Source organism: Pezoporus wallicus, unplaced genomic scaffold (genome assembly GCF_028554395.1).
Source record: "Pezoporus wallicus isolate ANWC-B61680 ecotype Strahan unplaced genomic scaffold, APGP_CSIRO_Pwel_v1 contig_6923, whole genome shotgun sequence".
NCBI classification, from domain to species: Eukaryota; Metazoa; Chordata; class Aves; order Psittaciformes; family Psittacidae; genus Pezoporus; species Pezoporus wallicus.
In genome coordinates this window covers 1,341,692-1,359,528 of record NW_026637289.1, presented here as the reverse complement: position 1 = coordinate 1,359,528, position 17,837 = coordinate 1,341,692, and the positions used below count along the sequence as shown (strand labels likewise).

The 17,837-nt window shown below is 43.8% G+C and overlaps 2 protein-coding genes across 4 annotated transcripts in view; both read left to right on the top strand.

Moving 5' to 3' along the window:
* Window positions 1–1,177: 1,177 nt before the first annotated feature.
* On the top strand, window positions 1,178–15,686 carry POPDC3 (popeye domain containing 3). The gene is made up of 5 exons (XM_057404689.1): window positions 1,178–1,228; window positions 10,499–11,243; window positions 13,152–13,260; window positions 14,179–14,973; window positions 15,560–15,686. The coding sequence occupies exons 2-4, from the start codon at window positions 10,753–10,755 to the stop codon at window positions 14,497–14,499; spliced, it is 921 nt and encodes a 306-aa protein (XP_057260672.1). The 5' UTR covers window positions 1,178–1,228; window positions 10,499–10,752; the 3' UTR covers window positions 14,500–14,973; window positions 15,560–15,686.
* The window catches only part of BVES (blood vessel epicardial substance), a 57,844-nt gene continuing 41,190 nt past the window's right edge, over window positions 1,184–17,837 (top strand). For all 3 annotated transcript variants that reach the window (XM_057404684.1, XM_057404687.1, XM_057404688.1), the window contains exon 1: window positions 1,184–1,228. The gene's annotated coding sequence lies outside the window, so the exon portion shown is untranslated. The remainder of the gene's footprint in view (window positions 1,229–17,837) is intronic.

Below are 17,837 nucleotides of genomic sequence, written 5' to 3'. Positions count from 1 at the left end.
AGCAAGTTCATAACGGTGTTAAGGAAAGCCTTGATCCTTCTGTCCAGAGCACAACAGGTTGCTCTGTCCTGTTGTTTCCGGAGAAATGCACATCAGCCTGTCGCCCTGCATTGCCTTGCTGTGCGATGAGCCTGTCCTTCAGCCTACCATGGGACCTCAGAGTCGGCCACCAGCAAGCACACCAGGTCCTCCCCACTTGCTATTTAAACGAGATTACTGTTCATGCTCCAGTTATTGCGAAACAGCTTCTGTCGTAACAGGAGCTGCGCATTTAATATGCCGTGATTTTTTGTGTATTAGCAACTTGTAAGTCTGTCTCCCTCAGTCAATAACTTTGCTCGGAGACACAAGGCAATCATCAAAACAAATGCGTGGCTCATACGCTGAAAGCCTTATGTGCTGACACAGTACCAGCACTTCTACCTGTATTCTTGGCGAGGCATATGCTTGTACCCAAACGAAATAACTGAATTCCGTGTATCAATAGATGCATCAGTCGTGTAATGAGGGCAACCCTGCAGGCACGTATCTCTCTGCTGAAGAACGTGCTGATGAGGCGTGGGGTGAAAGACCAGAAAACTGTACGTTTATTTATTCCAAACCACTGGTTCCACGCACCGTAACCCGAGGCAGCGGTACCAAACGAGACGCCACTCCCGGCGTGTCCCAAGAGCGGCGGGGTTTGCGCGCGAGTCCCAGCCAAACACCCGGGCTGCACCCACAGACGGGTCTTCGGTGCCCAAGTTCAGCGGCGGCACCGGCGCGGACTCGGCCCTCCCGGAGGGGTCGCAGTGGCCACCGGCGCCGCCTCCTTCTTCCCCCGCCTGCCCCCAACTTCCCCCGTCCCCGACGCGTTCGGCGCTCACCGGCAGCGCGGCGTGGCGGGGAAGCGGGGAGCGCGGCCGCGGCAGGAGGAGGGGCGCGAGGGACTGACGGCAGCCCCCGCCGCCTCAGCTGCCCCAGCCTGGGCACGGCTCTGTTCACCTCGGCGGGGGTTGCCCCGCAGCCCCCGGGGGCCGGCGGGAGGCGCCTGCGCGCTGCGGCCGCTCGGTATCGGCCCCGGAGCTGGCGCCGCCCGCAGCCTCCCGCCGGGTTCTGCCTATTTTAGTCACAGCGGCGGGTCGGTGGCCGCGGCGGGACGCGGTGCCGGGAGCGGCGAGGAGAGGAGTGGCTGTCCCAGCCCGTCCCGTCCGGGCGGCCGCGAAACTTTTCCGAGGGCGCGGGGCAGGTAAGGGGCGCGGGCAGGACTGGGGCCGGGCCGGGCCGAGCCGGGCCAGGGCGGGCTGAAGTCCCGGCGCTGCCCCCGCCTCCTTCCCCCTCGCGGGCGCTGTCCAGTCAGGCAGCGCTCGGAGCACTCTCCAGCTCCTCTCTGCCCGGGCGTAAGGGGGAGCCGGGGCCGCCTCCCACCCCGCTGCGCCTCGGGGACACCCGCTTCGGGCTTGGGCGGCGGCGGGGACAGACCTTCTGGGGGGATGTGGCTCCGGGGGTTGCGTGGCTGGGGGCAACGCCGGGCGAGCCGGAGCGCAGTCCACAGCGGAGGAGCGCGCCGCTCTTCGCTGCGCCCCGCCGGTGCGGTCCGGTCTGGCGGGGGTGACCGGAGAGCATGAGTCCAGCCTTGGCTGGAAATTGGAGAGCGTCACCGTGTCCCCGTTATGAAGAAACGGGGCTCGCTGCCCTCCTCTTCCCCTCCCGAGGGGTCTGTGTGAAGTGAGACTGCATTACGTGTCTCGGGTTTAGGGTCCGTTCCTTAGGGGAGCGCTGCTTCTGCTGCCTCCTCGGGGGTAGCCGCTGCGGCTTTAGGGAGTACCGCTGCTTGCACCAAACCAACTCGGGATCTGGGGATTACTCGCACTCACTAGGGGTTTGTTTCATGGGCTGCCGTTACTTGATTCTTCTCTCTCCTCATCAGCAACTGGTAAGAGCAGATGAACCCTGAAATTGAGATCTGGTTTTCTATTTGTAGTTGTTTTTTTCTAAAGGCAGATCAAATGATATTTGACAGAACAAAACACATATTTTCCCCAAATGATATTTTTTCCCCAGCATTTTTTTCCAAAATATTCTATTTTACTGTATTTTTTTCAACTGTGCTGTAAAGCTTTGTGTGCGTTCAGACTGTCCGTCGCTTTATGGTCAAACATTTTATATACCTAATCTCTTGTAATACTGAATCATGGACCACCCAGTAGTGTTATAAAGATGTCATTGATGAAATCTGGCTTCCAGAACTAGAGCGTCATGCCACTCTGTTTATTAACGGGAATATGATTGTATACATGCAAGTGAAAATGTCTTCACTGACCACAGCAAACCAAGAAATGGTTTCCACATCTGTGGAACTGTTGCTGTTCAGGCTTTCCACAAAGTTCTCTCTGGTGCCAAATAATAAAGTAGCTTAAAATGTCAAGTTTTAAAGAAGCGCCTTGCCTGCAAAATAACAAGTACACTGCAAGTCCTGTAGTGAGAATAGGTATTGAAACAGAAGGAAACGTGATACAGGTAATTATGAAGGCAAAGTTTGTGGCAGGAGAAGCTTTTATGATGGAAGTTGAGAACAAAAAGTTTATTAAGGATTCAGAAAAGGGTTGTTAGCTAAAGATACGTTTAATCTTTTTATTCAGTTGGCAGGCTCTTCAAAGATGAGATTTTATTTTATCATATTGGTGTATTCCACTACCTTGAGCAAAAGAGCTCTGGTCAGTGTCTCCAGGGGATGGTGCAGTACACGTAACTGGCCATGCCCCTGTTGCCCAAATAAAAGTCAGATATGACTTTTCAGTGAACAAGCCTTGGTTTGTGATTATACTAGGTGACAAAACTAAGAGTGTTCTGGTTCTCATAGAAAACTAATGAAAGTGATGCTAAACCAGCACCACATGCATGCTTCTGCCTGGTTCTGCTTTGTATGTAAAGCCGTATGACACTCATTCCAGTAAAGCAGAGAATATAAATGTACTTCTAACCCCAAGCCTTCACTAAAGATAAACAATTTCAGAAGCTCAATTAGGGCATCCTCACTACCTTTTAGTGTGTTTCATTCTGGTTTAGGGCTTATGGGGTACATAAGTGTGGCACTGCTTGGCTCACCCTGCTGTTCATCTGTTCGAACACGCGGCTCACGACGCTGCTTCTCTGTAATCCAGTTGTATGAGCGGGAGTAGTACAATGAACCAAGCCTTTGTGTTTATTTCGTTTTTGGGAAATGAAGTTCACGTCAGGTGGTTGACTTTGTTTCCCATCCAAAGGTACTGCTCCACTGTACAAAATAATTTAAGCTGAGTTCTACAGAGTTCAGCTGTAGTTCATTAACACAGTTTTAAAGCACTTGTGTAATGTGTTGTAGCTGCTTTCTCTATTAGCAAATTAAAAGCTGAACTGTAGAAAAGCTTGAACTTGTGCTTCACTTTGCAGTTTCTATTATAAAATACAACGAAACAGACCCCCTGAATTATTATTTGGCCAGTGCTGTTCAGTATATGAGCCTTGCTCAATTTTACCCAAGTGCTAGCAATCCAGAGTTCATTTTAAAAATGTCTGTCATTCCATATTCATGTTTCCTAGGACCAAAAGACCTTTAAAAAAAAAAAAAAAAAAGTAGGGAGAGGCTTATTCTTACTTTGGCAGGAATACCACATGTACTTATGGGTCATCAGTTCTAATTCAAATAGGAAGAAAATCTGTATTTTTTTTTTCACATTGGATGCTGTCTAGATGGTAAAATAGATAGCATCTTCAATATTGGCTTTGCAACCACGGCGGATTGCACTGTATATTTTTCAGTGATAAATGAGGAATCGTTCAAGTACTGTAAGCTGTGTAGAGTAAGCTGGTCTTTAAATATTTAAAGACTAAATAATAGCAGCTTCACCATATGCGGTGCTTCTAATGAACCTTAAACTGTTCTGTATTGCTGTGGGTTTTCTTTCCCTTTTGATGGCATCCCCCTCCCTCCTCCCCAACTTTTTTTCAATTGAAAAAGATTAGTAGGAATTTGAGCAAATTGCAAGTAGAATCAGGCCTCCCCAGCTGCAGCCATGCAAACTCAATGACTTGAAACTCCCATGAAAAGGCACACATTAAAGCTTTCTGCTCTGCAGAAAGTGGTTCTGGCCCAGCCTGGTAAGGAGGACAGCCAGTCTCTAGCCCCTGCTGTTGGTGGGTCATTTGCATGGACCATTGACCTCAATGTAGAGACGGTGTTGGGGTGTCTCCAGGGTTAGGCAGCAGCTGACTGAAGGGGGTTCTTGGTTGAACAACTTGAGTGTGTGAGCCTAAATTTTGCCTGGCCAGAGCAGAGTTTTGCCCCTGAAAAGTCCTGCTTGGCTGGTGGTTGTTTCTCAGGGATGCCCGGAAGGTGGTGAAGCACCACTGTTGGTTGAATGTGCTCTGGCTGCTTATTTTATAGCACTGAGCATTCCCAGAAGGGTCGCTCTCTGAGAAGGCATCACTTCACATGGATGCTAGGGGGGCAGGGGATCTGATTTGGCAGTTGCAGTCTGTGCAGCCCAGGGGGTACTGGAAGGACTGGGAAGGCTGCGGTTTGACTGCTTTTCCTAAGGCCTGAGATGCTTTGCCTTTCAACTGACAATCTGTACTCAGAGCAGTGATCCAGGCGGTGACATAGCAATGAGACATCAGTGAGACACACCGTGCTTTCCTCTGCCGAAGGGAGTCCAAATCCATCTTCCTTCCTCCCATGAGGGTGTCCAGAGTGATTCTTTTTGACTTCTGTGGGTGGGTCACTTGCTGCCCTTTTAGTTGAAACTGTGATGTTGCGCAGAAACAAGACAGAGAGGGAGAACTGCGCCATGGTTGCTCTGCGCTCTGTGATGGGGACAGTCATCCAGGGAGTGGGATTCTGAGGCTTGGCTGCTGGAGTGACATACACGTTTCATGTTAAAGCAATCATTGATAAAACATCCCTTTCTTTGAAAAGCATTGGCAGAAATGGATGCTGGCTCCACACAGATGAAGGTTCCTTCTGGAAGGGCTATATGAGGAATAATTTCAGAGATATACCTGTCTTCAGTGTTTTCTGTTGTCTGAAGTAGCTGATTAGTTGGTATCTGAGGTAGGCTTCTAGATATCATTGGGAAGACCAGCTATGTAACTTTCTAGGTATGTACACACTTTTCAGATTAAGGAAATTAATACAGAAGTCCAGAAGACATCATTGTGGTCATCTAATCTGACTTTCTGTAGAACAAAAACAGAACTGTAGTAAATCAATCAATATTTTTAATAATAGCATACCTAGATTTGATTTAGGTACCAGACTTCTTTAATTCCCAGGAAAGGGACTCTTTAAAGCCATCCCATTAATAAACTATCTTTGCTATATAAGTTTGTGTGTCCTTGTAATCTAAATATATCTAGTTTTATAGTAACTGATTATTTTGATACCTTTGTCTTTTGGATTGGATAGTCCTCTTCCTCATCTTCCTTAAATCTTCTTTAATAGATATTATGGACTGTGATGAAGCTACTGTAGCCTTCTCCATATTGTGCAGGCTGCATTTTCTCAGGAAAACAGTGTATTTTCCAGTATTATAATTAGTGCTTTCTCTAGAATATAGTCTCAAGAAGTTCAAGGTAAGCTAGCTTTTGTTGTCAGTTACTGTCCTAATTGCTGCATGCAGGTTTTAAGCCTGGAGTGGGCCCAAGGACTGTTTATCAGTGAAAATATATTGTTTATCTGTCCATACTTGCCTATATGCACATAGACATGACTCTCTGTAGGTGCATAGCTCTTCTGTGCATTGAGTTGGACGCTTCATTGCAACTAAGAGTTTGGTTATCTCTGTCCCTTTGTGTATCTAGCCCCAGGTGAACAATGCAGAAGGAAAGTAGCTTCAGGAAAGCGTGCTACATAAACAATCGCTGAGAGCAATAGTTGTCAGCAGAGGGCCAGAGGGAGGATTTCAGAGAGGTAGGGCAACCAAAGGGTGTATGTTAATCACTGTATGCATTTACATTGCATGTTAGACGAAGTACTTGCTAAAATTAAGGAGCAGCTTCTTTTTATACATTGAAATGATGGCCAGAGCAGATGTAACTTGCCAGCCTTGGTAGGGTGTTCAGAGCTTGTTCCTCTGGAAGCGGGGAGTGTCGATGCTGGGAGGGCCCCCCTTGGCTGGAGGGACCAGCTGGTTCCAAGCAGAGTTGCTGAAGCAGCTTTACTGACCGCTAAGCCAGTCTGTGGACACAAGCTCATGTATAGACATCTACACATCTACAGTGGCTAAAACCAATGAGACAAATCCTGCTAAGTCCAGCAGAATCTCATTTTGTATATGAAATGTACACATATGCTGTAAAGGAAAATCCTTTTTTGCTTCCAAACCTGTAGCAAAACCTTCATCTGGGCTGGTTACAGGATCAGCTATATTTACAGCTCTATGGCCTCTCAACATGTACAGTGTGAAGGTGCTGAGGGCTTTCAGCTGAATAGCTGGGATAAGACTGAAGAATGGAGTATTTGAACTCTGAATAGCTTAACTTTTGACTTAAATTAAACATAACAAAGAAGAACTGCTGGTGGCCTCAGGGCTTTTAGCGTTTATTTTTTTTGCAGAAATTTACTGTGATCCAGACACAGTAACCTAACACTCAAAGATTCTCTGAGTTGAATTTGAGTAATCCATGACAAAATTGGGCTGAAGTACCCAGTTCTCAAGCAAATTAAAAATGTACGTAAGTGGTAATTATTTACGGGAATACTACAGCGTATGGAGAAAATGCCCATTTGGGAGCAGGAGGTTGTGCTATGCATTTAAATGACAATATAAATTCATTGTTTTGACTGTTTTAGTATACTCCTTATATGAAGTTTTAAGTTGATGGCAGGTATTTATTTTGGAGAGTATAAGTTAAATAATCCATTTACTGTTTTGAAACCCCAGCTTGCCTTAAAGAAATCCATTTCTTTAAAACAAACAGCAGCATTGCTGAAAGGACCAAGCTGTCATCAGAAAGGGTTAAAATCAACAAGTTTGCTGGAGCTTCAAAGCCGTAAATGGAGTAATATTGCTTACATCTTACAGCTGGGCTGACTTTTTCCAGCACTTGATCTGCTTCTGCTGGAGAGGGTAGGGTATGTGGTGGGGAAAACACTCAGAAGCATCTCAGTAATTCAGCCTGTGTTGGCAGGGCAGGTCTCCTTCCTGAGCTGGGAGATCTCTGGAAGCCTACAAATGTCAATGTGTTATTCTTAATACGTCGCAGAGCAGAGGCTGTGCTTCTGCATGCTCCTCCTGCTTCTCCATAGGCAGGGAGCAGAGTAAAACTTACTCAGCATTTGCGTGGGGAAGATAGCTTTTCAGCTTATAATCGAAGATAGCTGCTTTAAATCTGGTTTTCTGCTGAAGCTTGCCTCGTCACCACCATCAGATGAACCTGTAGCAGTAACTGTTCACCACAGCCAGGACAACTGAAGCAGGACATCAAACAAGGCCACATTAGTTGGCACATTCCCTGTTCTGGTAGCTAAGGACACTGAAGCATCTCAGTGAGAGAATGGTGCCCTTTTGGGTGCTTACAGACTTGGTAATTCCATGCTACTGTAGGCATTTTGTAGGCTGGTCCTCAGTGTAGGACAGCTCACAGCTGGAACCACACCTATTTGTTTTTTTGGTTTGGGGATTCTTCTCCCTTTACCTCTGCTTTCAGTAGATGAATGGTTTAATTAGAGTTGGCTGAGACTGTTCTGAATCCCTTAAGAGTTTAAATTTTGGACTTGTAGGAACTGTAAGGAAAAACATGAAAGACCTTATGTAGCACTAAATGCCAATAGAATTGGAAATGTTACTATACTTAGGCCTATACATACTATGGTCTTTGCTCTAATACTTCATTAAAAAAAACCAAACTATTAACAGTTTCTAGCTCCCAAATCATAGAATAATTTATTGATTTAAAAGAGGTGAATTATCTCTTTCTGCCTGTAATTCACTGGCAGCAAGCATGCCCGCTCTTCCCTGTAGCCCTGAGAAACCAGCTCCATTTAGGAGCAGGCTTCATCATTATTTCCAGAGGGTTGTTTTTTTTCTGCCTGCACACCTTATGTAGCTCAGGAGAGTGTCTTGTTGGAGAGGCTGTATTCTGTGCTGGCACCAGCCTCCCTCCTTTGCCCTTCCATTTGCTCGGATGGAGGGAGGCCATCTCCAGCCTGGGTGATGCTGTAGCACAAGTAGAAGTTCTCCATGTGCAGATATAAGGAATTTTGCATACAATGGCTTTGGAAGGCAGGTTCCATTCCAAAATAAACAGTTACAAATACAGGACAGTTTTTCCAAGCCTTTGGTTTTATGTACTATGGCTCTCTATCTGTGTCCTAGTCATATGCTGTTCTTTTCAAATTATTTTGACCCATTTTGTCATGAATAGATGTTTTACTGCAGTGCTGTGAGCTGTAGTGTGGGCAGACTGCGAATGCTACGAGCAAATTGGAAATTGAACATATATTCCGTGAAATTATTGTAGCATTGTATCACGTTATTGCAGCGTGTCACTTTGCATGACAGAAAGACATTGGTAATGGAAAGTAGGTTACAGTACAGAGTCATAGTTTTGTTTGTGGCGTGCATACAGCTTGCCATGTAACTTCTCAGTTGTGGTTCCATTCAAAACATTGAATTTTTTGTAGGAATTAAGGTCTTCATGAGAACTGTTCAGAGAAAAACCTTGGCAATAGAGTAGAAGTATTAACAGTAGTACAAACTTAGTCTTACCAATGATTCTATTTAAAATAACAATCCAGCAAAAGACCTATGCCACTGATGTTTGACTGTGCAGTGGAAACACTGACTGGATTCAGAGCACGGGGTCTGGGAACTGTGTGTTTGTTTTATTGTTTTCTAGTTCAGAAATCTTAGCCCTTGACTACGAAAGTACCACCTAAAATTCCTCATGCTTTTACCATTCCAAGGTTACTTCTTTGTAGCTGGTTCAGTTCTCATCTCCTGTTCTCCTAGGGCTAAATCCTGCATCTGGGGGGAAATCCTGTACCAGAGAAGAGTATTTGGGTAAAGAAACAAACAAAAAAGCTTATAATTACAAAATACTTCATCCTTGTAATGCCTGCTCTTCCGGTGCAGTAAGATGTCAAGTCTCATTTTGAAGAGGTTCTGTGCTCTTCAGATGTGATGTTTTTGTGGGTTGGTGACTTCCTTGTCACCACTCCCAGAGAGGAAGAGCTCTCTTCCTAACTTTACTTCTGAACTTTGCTACTCATTTGTTTAGGATTTTATGTCTCTATTTAGCATTAGTGGGTTTGAATCATGGAGTTAATGTTGGGGCTTGAGTAAACTTAAAAGAAGTAAAGCTGTAGCATCTAGGAAATGTGATGTGACTTTGCACTATTAATTTCTTAGACCTGCCTCTGTAAAAAAGCCACCACTGAAAGCCTTGCTGAATGTGCACCAGGATTTTAAAGTATTGACTGCTGTGGCTTTTGTTGAAAAAAAAAAAAAAAAATCAGCCTTTGATACTCTGGACAATCTAATAATTTAGATGGCAAGGTATTTCTTAGCTTCTCTGATATTTTACCAGGAAAAGGGACAGGCAGTTAAAGACTTTGATGGGTTTCAACAGTGATTACACCACTGACAAATTCTGGCTTTGCAATTTCGACCATGTCTAATCTCACATTGAAGCATGCATTTTTACTTTAAAAGACTGAGAAAGCGGGTTTTGATTTTTTTTTTTTTTATGTATTTGTTTTGGGTTTTTTTTTCATGTTTTTTGGTTGTGAATTTTACTTTTTATTTAATTCTTAGAAGCATGTTATATGGAAACAAATAGGATGTTTAACTTTACAGTATTGGAACAATAAAATTATGTGGTCCATGGCATGAAGTTACGTGAGGTAGAATATTACAAAATGGCTTTGTAAATATCCTTTGAGGAGTATTTTGCAGGACTACTTACTTCATGTTCTAACAAAATATACATGGCAGCTTTTTGCCTGCCATCCTTGGAATAGAAAAGACCATCCCCAATGATACTTGGGTTTCCCTTAATGTGGTGTTTGGTGATGCAGTTTTCTGTCTTCAGGGACAGAGAACAGCCTTGCTCAACTCATTAATGAGAGTGGTTTGACCGAAATCCAGAGTGAGATGGAGGAGGTGGACAAGGAACAGGAGAGTTCACTGTCACTTCATGTTCAAGAGCTTAAATGATACTCCCAGGCAGCAGGTTCAGGACGAACAAATGCAACTACCTTTTCAGCAGTTAGGCAGTGGAAAGGTTTGTCACAGGATGTTGTGGATATGATGTACAGCTTTTCAGTGGTGGTGCTACTATTGCTACAGGGTTCATGGATGCAGAAACATGATCTTCAATTGAAAGAACATTAAGGTTTGATCCTAGAATCACAGGGCCACAAAGGGGAATTGGAAGATTGTAACACAGTCTGTAGTTTTAAGCAATAAAAGCTTTGATAGAGTTTAATTGATGAAAATCATTTTATAAGTAATTCCTCTTTTCTTCACTTATCCAGATCAGATGACACTACGGGTGACATGGCTAAAGTCAAAACAGTGCATGAACTGATGAGAAACAACATTGCCTTCTGAGGACATTAGCTTCCTTGTTGCCAGAAATCCTAAGCGCAGCTTTACTACCAAAAGAGCCCCTGATGTTTTGTGATCATTGAGCAGAGTTTGCAAGAATGGAAAAGCAAAGGACCCCACTAGCTGCGTCTCATAAATAAAAATTTCCAGGATTCAACTGAATTGAAAAAATATTTCAGCCATGGGAGAAAATGCAACTTTTTGGGAAAGTTTGATATATGCACATCCTACATGTACCACCTGGAAGCGAGAGGCAGAGGGATCTATCTACCACCTAGCCAGTATTCTCTTTGTTGTGGGCTTCATGGGTGGAAGTGGATTCTTTGGGCTTCTCTATGTCTTCAGCTTACTTGGATTAGGCTTTCTCTGCTCTTCTATTTGGGCTTGGCTGGATGTCTGTGCTGCTGATATATTCTCCTGGAATTTTATACTGTTTGCTATATGCTTCGTCCAGTTCATTTTTGTTACCTACCAAGTTCGGAGTGTTTCCTTTGACAGAGAATTCCAGGAACTCTATAGCTCTCTCTTCCAGCCTCTGGGAATTTCCTTGACTGTCTACAGGAAGATCGTCTTGTGCTGTGAGGCAGAAGTGGTTACCCTGGAGAAGGAACACTGTTACGCCATGCAGGGCAAAACACCTATTGATAAACTGTCCTTGCTTGTGTCAGGCAGGTTTGTATTGGTTTGTTTGGACTTCCTGCAAACATCTTTATTTTTCCCTAATTCTTAAAAATGAAAGAAAAAAAAAATGAGCCTGGTTTCTGTATTGTTTGTTCTTTTTCCAGTACAATAGAATAAATATTAATGTAAGTAATATAAATATTAATATGCTAAATACACTCATCTATTACAGTTCTAGAGTAAAACCACTAAGCGCAAAATCTGTAATAGCATGAAGTAAAGGATTTAAAGTCTTTTTTTTTTCCAGACCACTGTATCACAGTAATTTTAACAGGTTAGGCAGATAAAGGGAACAAATAGGTGCTTCAGTCTCTGGGCTATGGTTTGCTATCTGTCTACTGCGTAGCTAGTGAACACAGCATCTTTCTGAAACTGGAGTAAAAGGTAGTTATGAAACCAATATACTGAGGTAAACTCTATTTGATAGAGATCTTGACTTCGATAAAGATTGTATTTGATTGCTTTATGGGTAGTGGGAGGAGTAAGGGAGAGCAGAAAGTCTAAAAGCACCTTTCCATTACAAAGGAACATAGTTGAGCCCTATCAAGATTTGTAGAACTGAGTCTACAGTTACTGTATACTGTGACCCTTAGACCTTGAGGCAATAAATACACCTGCTTTTGCTCCCTGCATACTGGAGACCCTTCTGGCAACCTTGCTGATGCTTTCCCTTCCCTTGCTTATGCTTTCCTGAAGGGCAGTGCTAGCTTTCATACTGTATACAAAATGGTATACCAAGTGTTTACAGTACTGGACCACTACAAGGGCAGGTGGGATACCTGGAGATGATGGCCATGGTTTGTCTTTGATGGGTGTCCTGAGTTTAGCAGTAGCTGCTAAACCCAGGACAATGGGACATTTTGTGCATGCATTTTAACAGCCTGCTGCATGGACAGATGGATTTTGTAGGCAGATTAAAACTCATCTGATTTAGGACTACATGCAATGAACAATGTGGACTTTAGGTAGCTGTCCTTGATGATAACCTGTTCCAGAGCATTCTTGGGAGCTGGCTGGAAAGTACCATGTGGACATTGCTTTTAGTCATAGTCATACTGAAGGAGAGGTGTCCATCCTTCTGCAAGCCCAACCAGTTAGTAATCATGCAGGGAGTTTCTGCTACCCTCCTTTGTGCAGTATAGGGCTGCTGCTTCTGATATTGTAACAAGCATTAACTTCTGTGATGACCAGATGTGAAACCAGTATGCCTAGAGCTTGCTTTTTTGTCTTTTAGCTTATGAGGTTTAACATATTTTTCCTGCTTGTGTGCCTTCAAACTTAAGTATGATTTTAAAAGTAGAAAGTAAATTCTGCTTTGGCATCTGCAGAAGACCACAGCATTCTCACAGAGATCCTGTACATCCATGCTGTTCTCCTGACTCCAGAGACAGTCCTGCAGTCATGTAATTCCTGTAAAACATTGAGAGCACCATACTTAACACTATAGGGAACTCGTGCTTCCCACTCTCTGCTTTTGCCACTTTGTTCCCTCTAAAACACATATTTACCAAACCTAGAAGCATATCCCATGGCTTGCACGTAAAGGAGGTGCATGGTGTTGTGTACATTGGTCTTTCACCTCTCCAGTGCACGCTGGCCTTTTCCTGACAAAGCTTTCACATCACTGCACAGACCTGCCCTAGAGGGAATAATGATATGACTTGAATAAGGCCTGGAAAGATTTCCATCTCAGTTGCACGATTGTCTTATATTCTCTTTCAACTGGCCTGATCAAGTTGGATTCAGAAATATAATTAGGATACTGTTGTCCAGTGATTGCTTTTTCATGCACTCAAAGCTATATTTAAACTCCTCACATAGTAGAAATAACACACTCTTGTTGCAGTCATTGCTGCTGTACAGGTAGTACTAACAAATTAACACATCTTATCTTGGTAGGATCAGAGTGACAGTTGATGGGGAGTTTCTGCATTATATTTTTCCTCTTCAATTTCTGGATTCTCCTGAATGGGATTCCCTGAGGCCCACAGAAGAGGGAATTTTCCAGGTAAAAGTGGAGGGTTTGTTGGGTTTCTTTAATACTACAGAAAACTGTTCAAGTACTAATTGGTTTAGAAATAAGTTCACTTAGCTGGGGGCTTCATTTGTGAAATTATACAAACAAGTGGCATTACATTAATTTGGGGAGGGAGATCCTCGCTTTACCTGCTGGAGTGGTTGCGCTGCTTGCTTCTTCTTTCTGTTTGCATCTTTTGTTACAAAAAATTGTCTTTTCCTTAAAGCTAATATGGGAGGTAGACGCTGTTTGAATTCTTTGGCTGTGCTAAAATCCAGCCCTGGGAAACCAGGTTTGCAGGAGGTGGGTGCAAGTTAGTGCTGAAAAGGCTTCCCTGTGAAAGGTGAACCCAAGAGTGCGGGCTGGGAGAGACATGGCTGTGATACAGCTTGGCATGGGGTACAGCCTGGGACTCAGTGTCCATCCAGGCTGCCTCTCTGATCCATGAGCCTTCCCAGTGCTGCCACTTGACTGACACATGAGCTCCTGCCTGTGTGGGATCTGATGTCTCATGTCATGAAGGCAAATGGCATTTATTGAGAGCTTTCTTTAGACCTGCCTTTGCAGCTGGGGCTGTCAAGAGCAAAGCAGGGAATGCTGGGCCAAGGTTGGGGTATCCTGGCTGGGGCTGCCATTCAGTGTGGGCATAGGCATACTGTCACTGAGACTGACAAGGCACAATCGTTTTATACATTCCCAATGACCCTTCTCACTTGTCCTTTGCATACAGTAGACCTTACAGAGCTCTCTGGCTGGATTAAATGGCTTTAATTACAGTAGGCACAAAAACACGAAGTGTATGCAGTGTACAGACACAGCCTGCTGAGAGAAGGGTGCTGTCTGAGCAGGGGCAGCAGTGGCAATGTCACTGCCTTCCCTCTTAGCTAATTTTAATTTCCTTTCCTATAGGTAACTCTTACAGCAGAGACAGATTGTCGGTACGTGGCCTGGAGGAGAAAGAAGCTGTATCTGCTGTTTGCTAAACACCGTTTCATCTCCCGCCTGTTCTCAATTTTAATTGGGAGAGACATTGCTGAAAAACTCTATGCCTTGAATGACAGAGTGCACATGGGGAAAGGCTTTAGGTACGACATTCGGTTACCGAACTTCTACCACGTTGCACTGCCAGAGACCCCTACTCTGCACCCCTCCTACCACCTACAGAGAAGGTCCCCCCAGCGCAAGCCCGTGGGGGTTACAAACTGCAGCCCCTTCAGCCCACAGTCCTAGGAAGGAAAACTCTGCGGCAGCCGTTCTCCAGAGCAAAGAAGGGAAATGTGAAGTGTGAAGCGGAAGGGCGGAAAGAAGAAGCAGAATAAGACCCAGTCATGCCAAATTTGACTGACAAGTGCCATTTACTTTCATTGGAGTAGCTTGAATTCTTCCTCTCTCTAGAGCCAGTGGGTTGGCTTCTGTGTTTTGACCGTTTGTGCAATGTGTTTAGTTTCTGTTGACTCTTTTGTTGATGTTCATCTCCCTACTTTTAGAGGAAAACAAATCATAACAGGCTTAAGTTTTACTGTAACTGCGGTGGCCTCTGTGTTGTGGTTTGTTTTTTTTCTTAAAAAAAAACCCAAACCCATGGAATGTGTTATTACACTTTCGCAAAATCATTTGCCATAATGAAGTGTAGCCAGTCAATGAAAACAAGTAAGTTGTCTTCAAACTATAGCGACTTGCTTGTAGCATTCATATATATGCCATGTGAACATTTTGTGGTTTAAACCCAGTCAGGCAACTTGTTCACTCATTCTCAGTGAGTGGTGCCGGGCTGACAACAATCGAGGGCCCCCCCCCCCCCCGGGGCTCTCCCCTTCCCCACTCCGGGAGGGAGGAGGATCGAAAGAGTGCAACTCCTACGGGTTGAGACAAGAACAGTCCAGCAACCAATGTACAACACAAATCACCACCGCTACCACCAGTGACAACAATGATAAGAGAAAATAACAAGGGAAGAGAATACAATACCACCGGCCAAGAAACAAGTCCCACCCAGAAGCCCGTGTCCTTCCGGGTAACTCCCAGTTACCCCCCACCCCGAGCATGACGTGCTGTGGTATGGAATACCTCCCTGGCTAGCCTGGGTCAGGCGCCCCGTCCCTGCTTCCTCCCGGCTTCCCCTCCTCCCTGGCAGAGCATGAGCCTCACAAAGTCCTTGGTCAGGGTAAACATCACTTAGCAACAACCGAAAACATCGATTTCACCAACACCGTTCCCAGGCTGGAAGTCAAAACGCAGCACTGCACCAGCTACCACGAAGGAGAAACATGACTGCTACTGCTGAACCCAGGACAACATTGTCTCAATTAACATGAAGAATATTGCCAAAAAAGATCTAAGAAACCCATTGTGTTTGTTTCCTTTCTTTAAAGAAAGAAAAGATTTTGAAATGCACAGCACGATTCTTAAAACAACAATCCAGTAGAAAAAAAGAGCAAAAAGCCCCCCAACAAATTTTGTCTCATGAACAATTGGTTTCTCCCTAGCTGTCCTAAAGATGTAATGTGTGAAAACAAAGATGTAATTGCTGGCATTACAAAAGTAAAGCAGTTGTGTCTGCTGCAAATATAGTTTACTGAAATGATTGTGTAATGTTTCTGATAGAATGTGATGCTATAGGACCCAGGCTTCCATAGTGTCAATGCCATTCGTGACATATACAATAAATACTGCTAATCAATGAACTGCCAAACCATTGGAGTTTGTTTTACAATATTCTTTATAGCTAGGTTTGTCAGAAACAGCTACAGCAATAAATACAATTTTTAACCGAAACGTTCTCACTTAGCTTCCAGAATCACTTTTCTGTGCCTGTAAAATTCCTGATTTAACAATTTTTTATTCTCCCCCTAATTCTGTGGTGGTTTAATGGCATAAGTGAGCACCAGCTCATGCTTTTGACCCTTGAGGTCACTGTGCCTTTGGGGAGAGTGTCTGAATGTCTTTGCTAACTTACCTTCCTCCTGCTATGCCTGGTGCCTGCCAGTAATCAAAAAATAAGAAGCATTATTATTTTATGAGCCTGTATTGCTGCTTGATACATCTGGAGGTAGATGACATTTTTAATATTTTAAAACTGCTGGACTGTGATAGGGCAACCATTGTGTGTGTATGTGTGGGTATATGGATGAGTTTAGATCTTGGAGATTGTTGATGGAGGACTTAAAATAATGATGCAACCTCGTGCTTGAAAGATAATCATGCAGTATGTATAAGAAAGCTATTAGATGTGATATGAAACACCACCTGTTTGAAGGACCTTCAGTGTGGAGCAGATAACATTGTACAATTTTTGCTTTAATTTTATGTCCCTTTCTCAGAGAGGAAAATCTGTCAAACATAAATACTATAGCATGCAATGTGACAATCCCCAAATCCTTCTAACAGCCCTTCCACGTGATGTTTTCCGTATGTATTACTTAATGTTTGAAGCCCCTCACTCGCAAAGTTACTTGGTCAAAAAGGAATTGAAAAACTGCAGAGTTCATTGACTGCTATTAAAGACTGACCCAGAAAATACTATGGTACACTGCAAGAGGCTATATAATGCTATAATACTATGGTACACTGCAAGAGGCTGGCAGTGCGTAGTAAACATGTGCTTCCTTCCTACACTTTTGACAGTTAAGGGGCAAGACAGCAGAGTACCCGACCCCTTGGTATGCCTCAAACAGGTATTCTCATGTAACTTCAGTGCTGTGGTTAGTATCATGTCTTACATGTCAGCAGTACTCAGTGCTGAGGTGGGTATGAAGTGTGTCATCTCTAGTGGATGCTGGCCCTTACGTTGCATCTTGGATCCCCACTCTGCTTCACCTGGTTGAGCTGTTCTGAAAACCATATGCCTGGTTTTTAATAGGTGATTTAAAAAACAGGCCCCATCTCTCATTCTGATAACAAGAATTTAAAAATCTCTCATCCTATAACTTGCTGGACCTATATGAAGAGTATACTTAATGTTTTATGTGTTAGCAATCTCCAAACATAAGAAGATTATAGCCTAGAAACATAAAAGAGATGTTATTCTAGATTTAGGTGAAATATAAATCATTGATTAATGTTCTCCTTGGGTTTCTTGAATTTATGGGCTTGACCCATGTATTAAAAAACCCTGCCTAACTTAAATAGGGTCAGCACTTAATAAACTAGTACGATCATCTTCACCTTCAAAATAAGACCAAGGAGTCTTGCCTACCCAATTTTTGTATCAAGCTTATTTATTCTATTTCAACTATAGCACACTGCTTAGAAAGATACCTGCTCTGGAGTGATGGGTGCTTCATTACATACTTTGGTAATCTTTTCCTTGTTTGTGACTGGTGTGTGGCTTGGTTTCCTCCTGGTTTCCAGACCTAGTTCCCTGGGATGGTTTTCTCTGATGAAGTCAGTTACCATCAGAAATCTCTACTAGGACGTGTCTGAGTCAGTATCTGCGCATACTCTTGTTTAGCTTTTGCTACTGTGGCTTTTGGGCTTTTAGTCACTTTTAAAAACTTGTCTCCAGCTTTCCAGCCTCTGTTTGAGTCATGACTGGCAGAACATTTCAGCTGTAGAATTCAGGGCATAGA

Excerpts from the sequence above, each read along its gene's own strand:
- POPDC3 (XM_057404689.1), top strand. The coding sequence starts at position 10,753 with ATGGGAGAAAATGCAACTTTTTGGGAAAGTTTGATATATGCACATCCT. Across the intron at positions 11,244-13,151 it reads TCCTTGCTTGTGTCAGGCAG|GATCAGAGTGACAGTTGATG; the intron begins GTTTGTATTGGT and ends TTATCTTGGTAG. Across the intron at positions 13,261-14,178 it reads CAGAAGAGGGAATTTTCCAG|GTAACTCTTACAGCAGAGAC; the intron begins GTAAAAGTGGAG and ends CCTTTCCTATAG.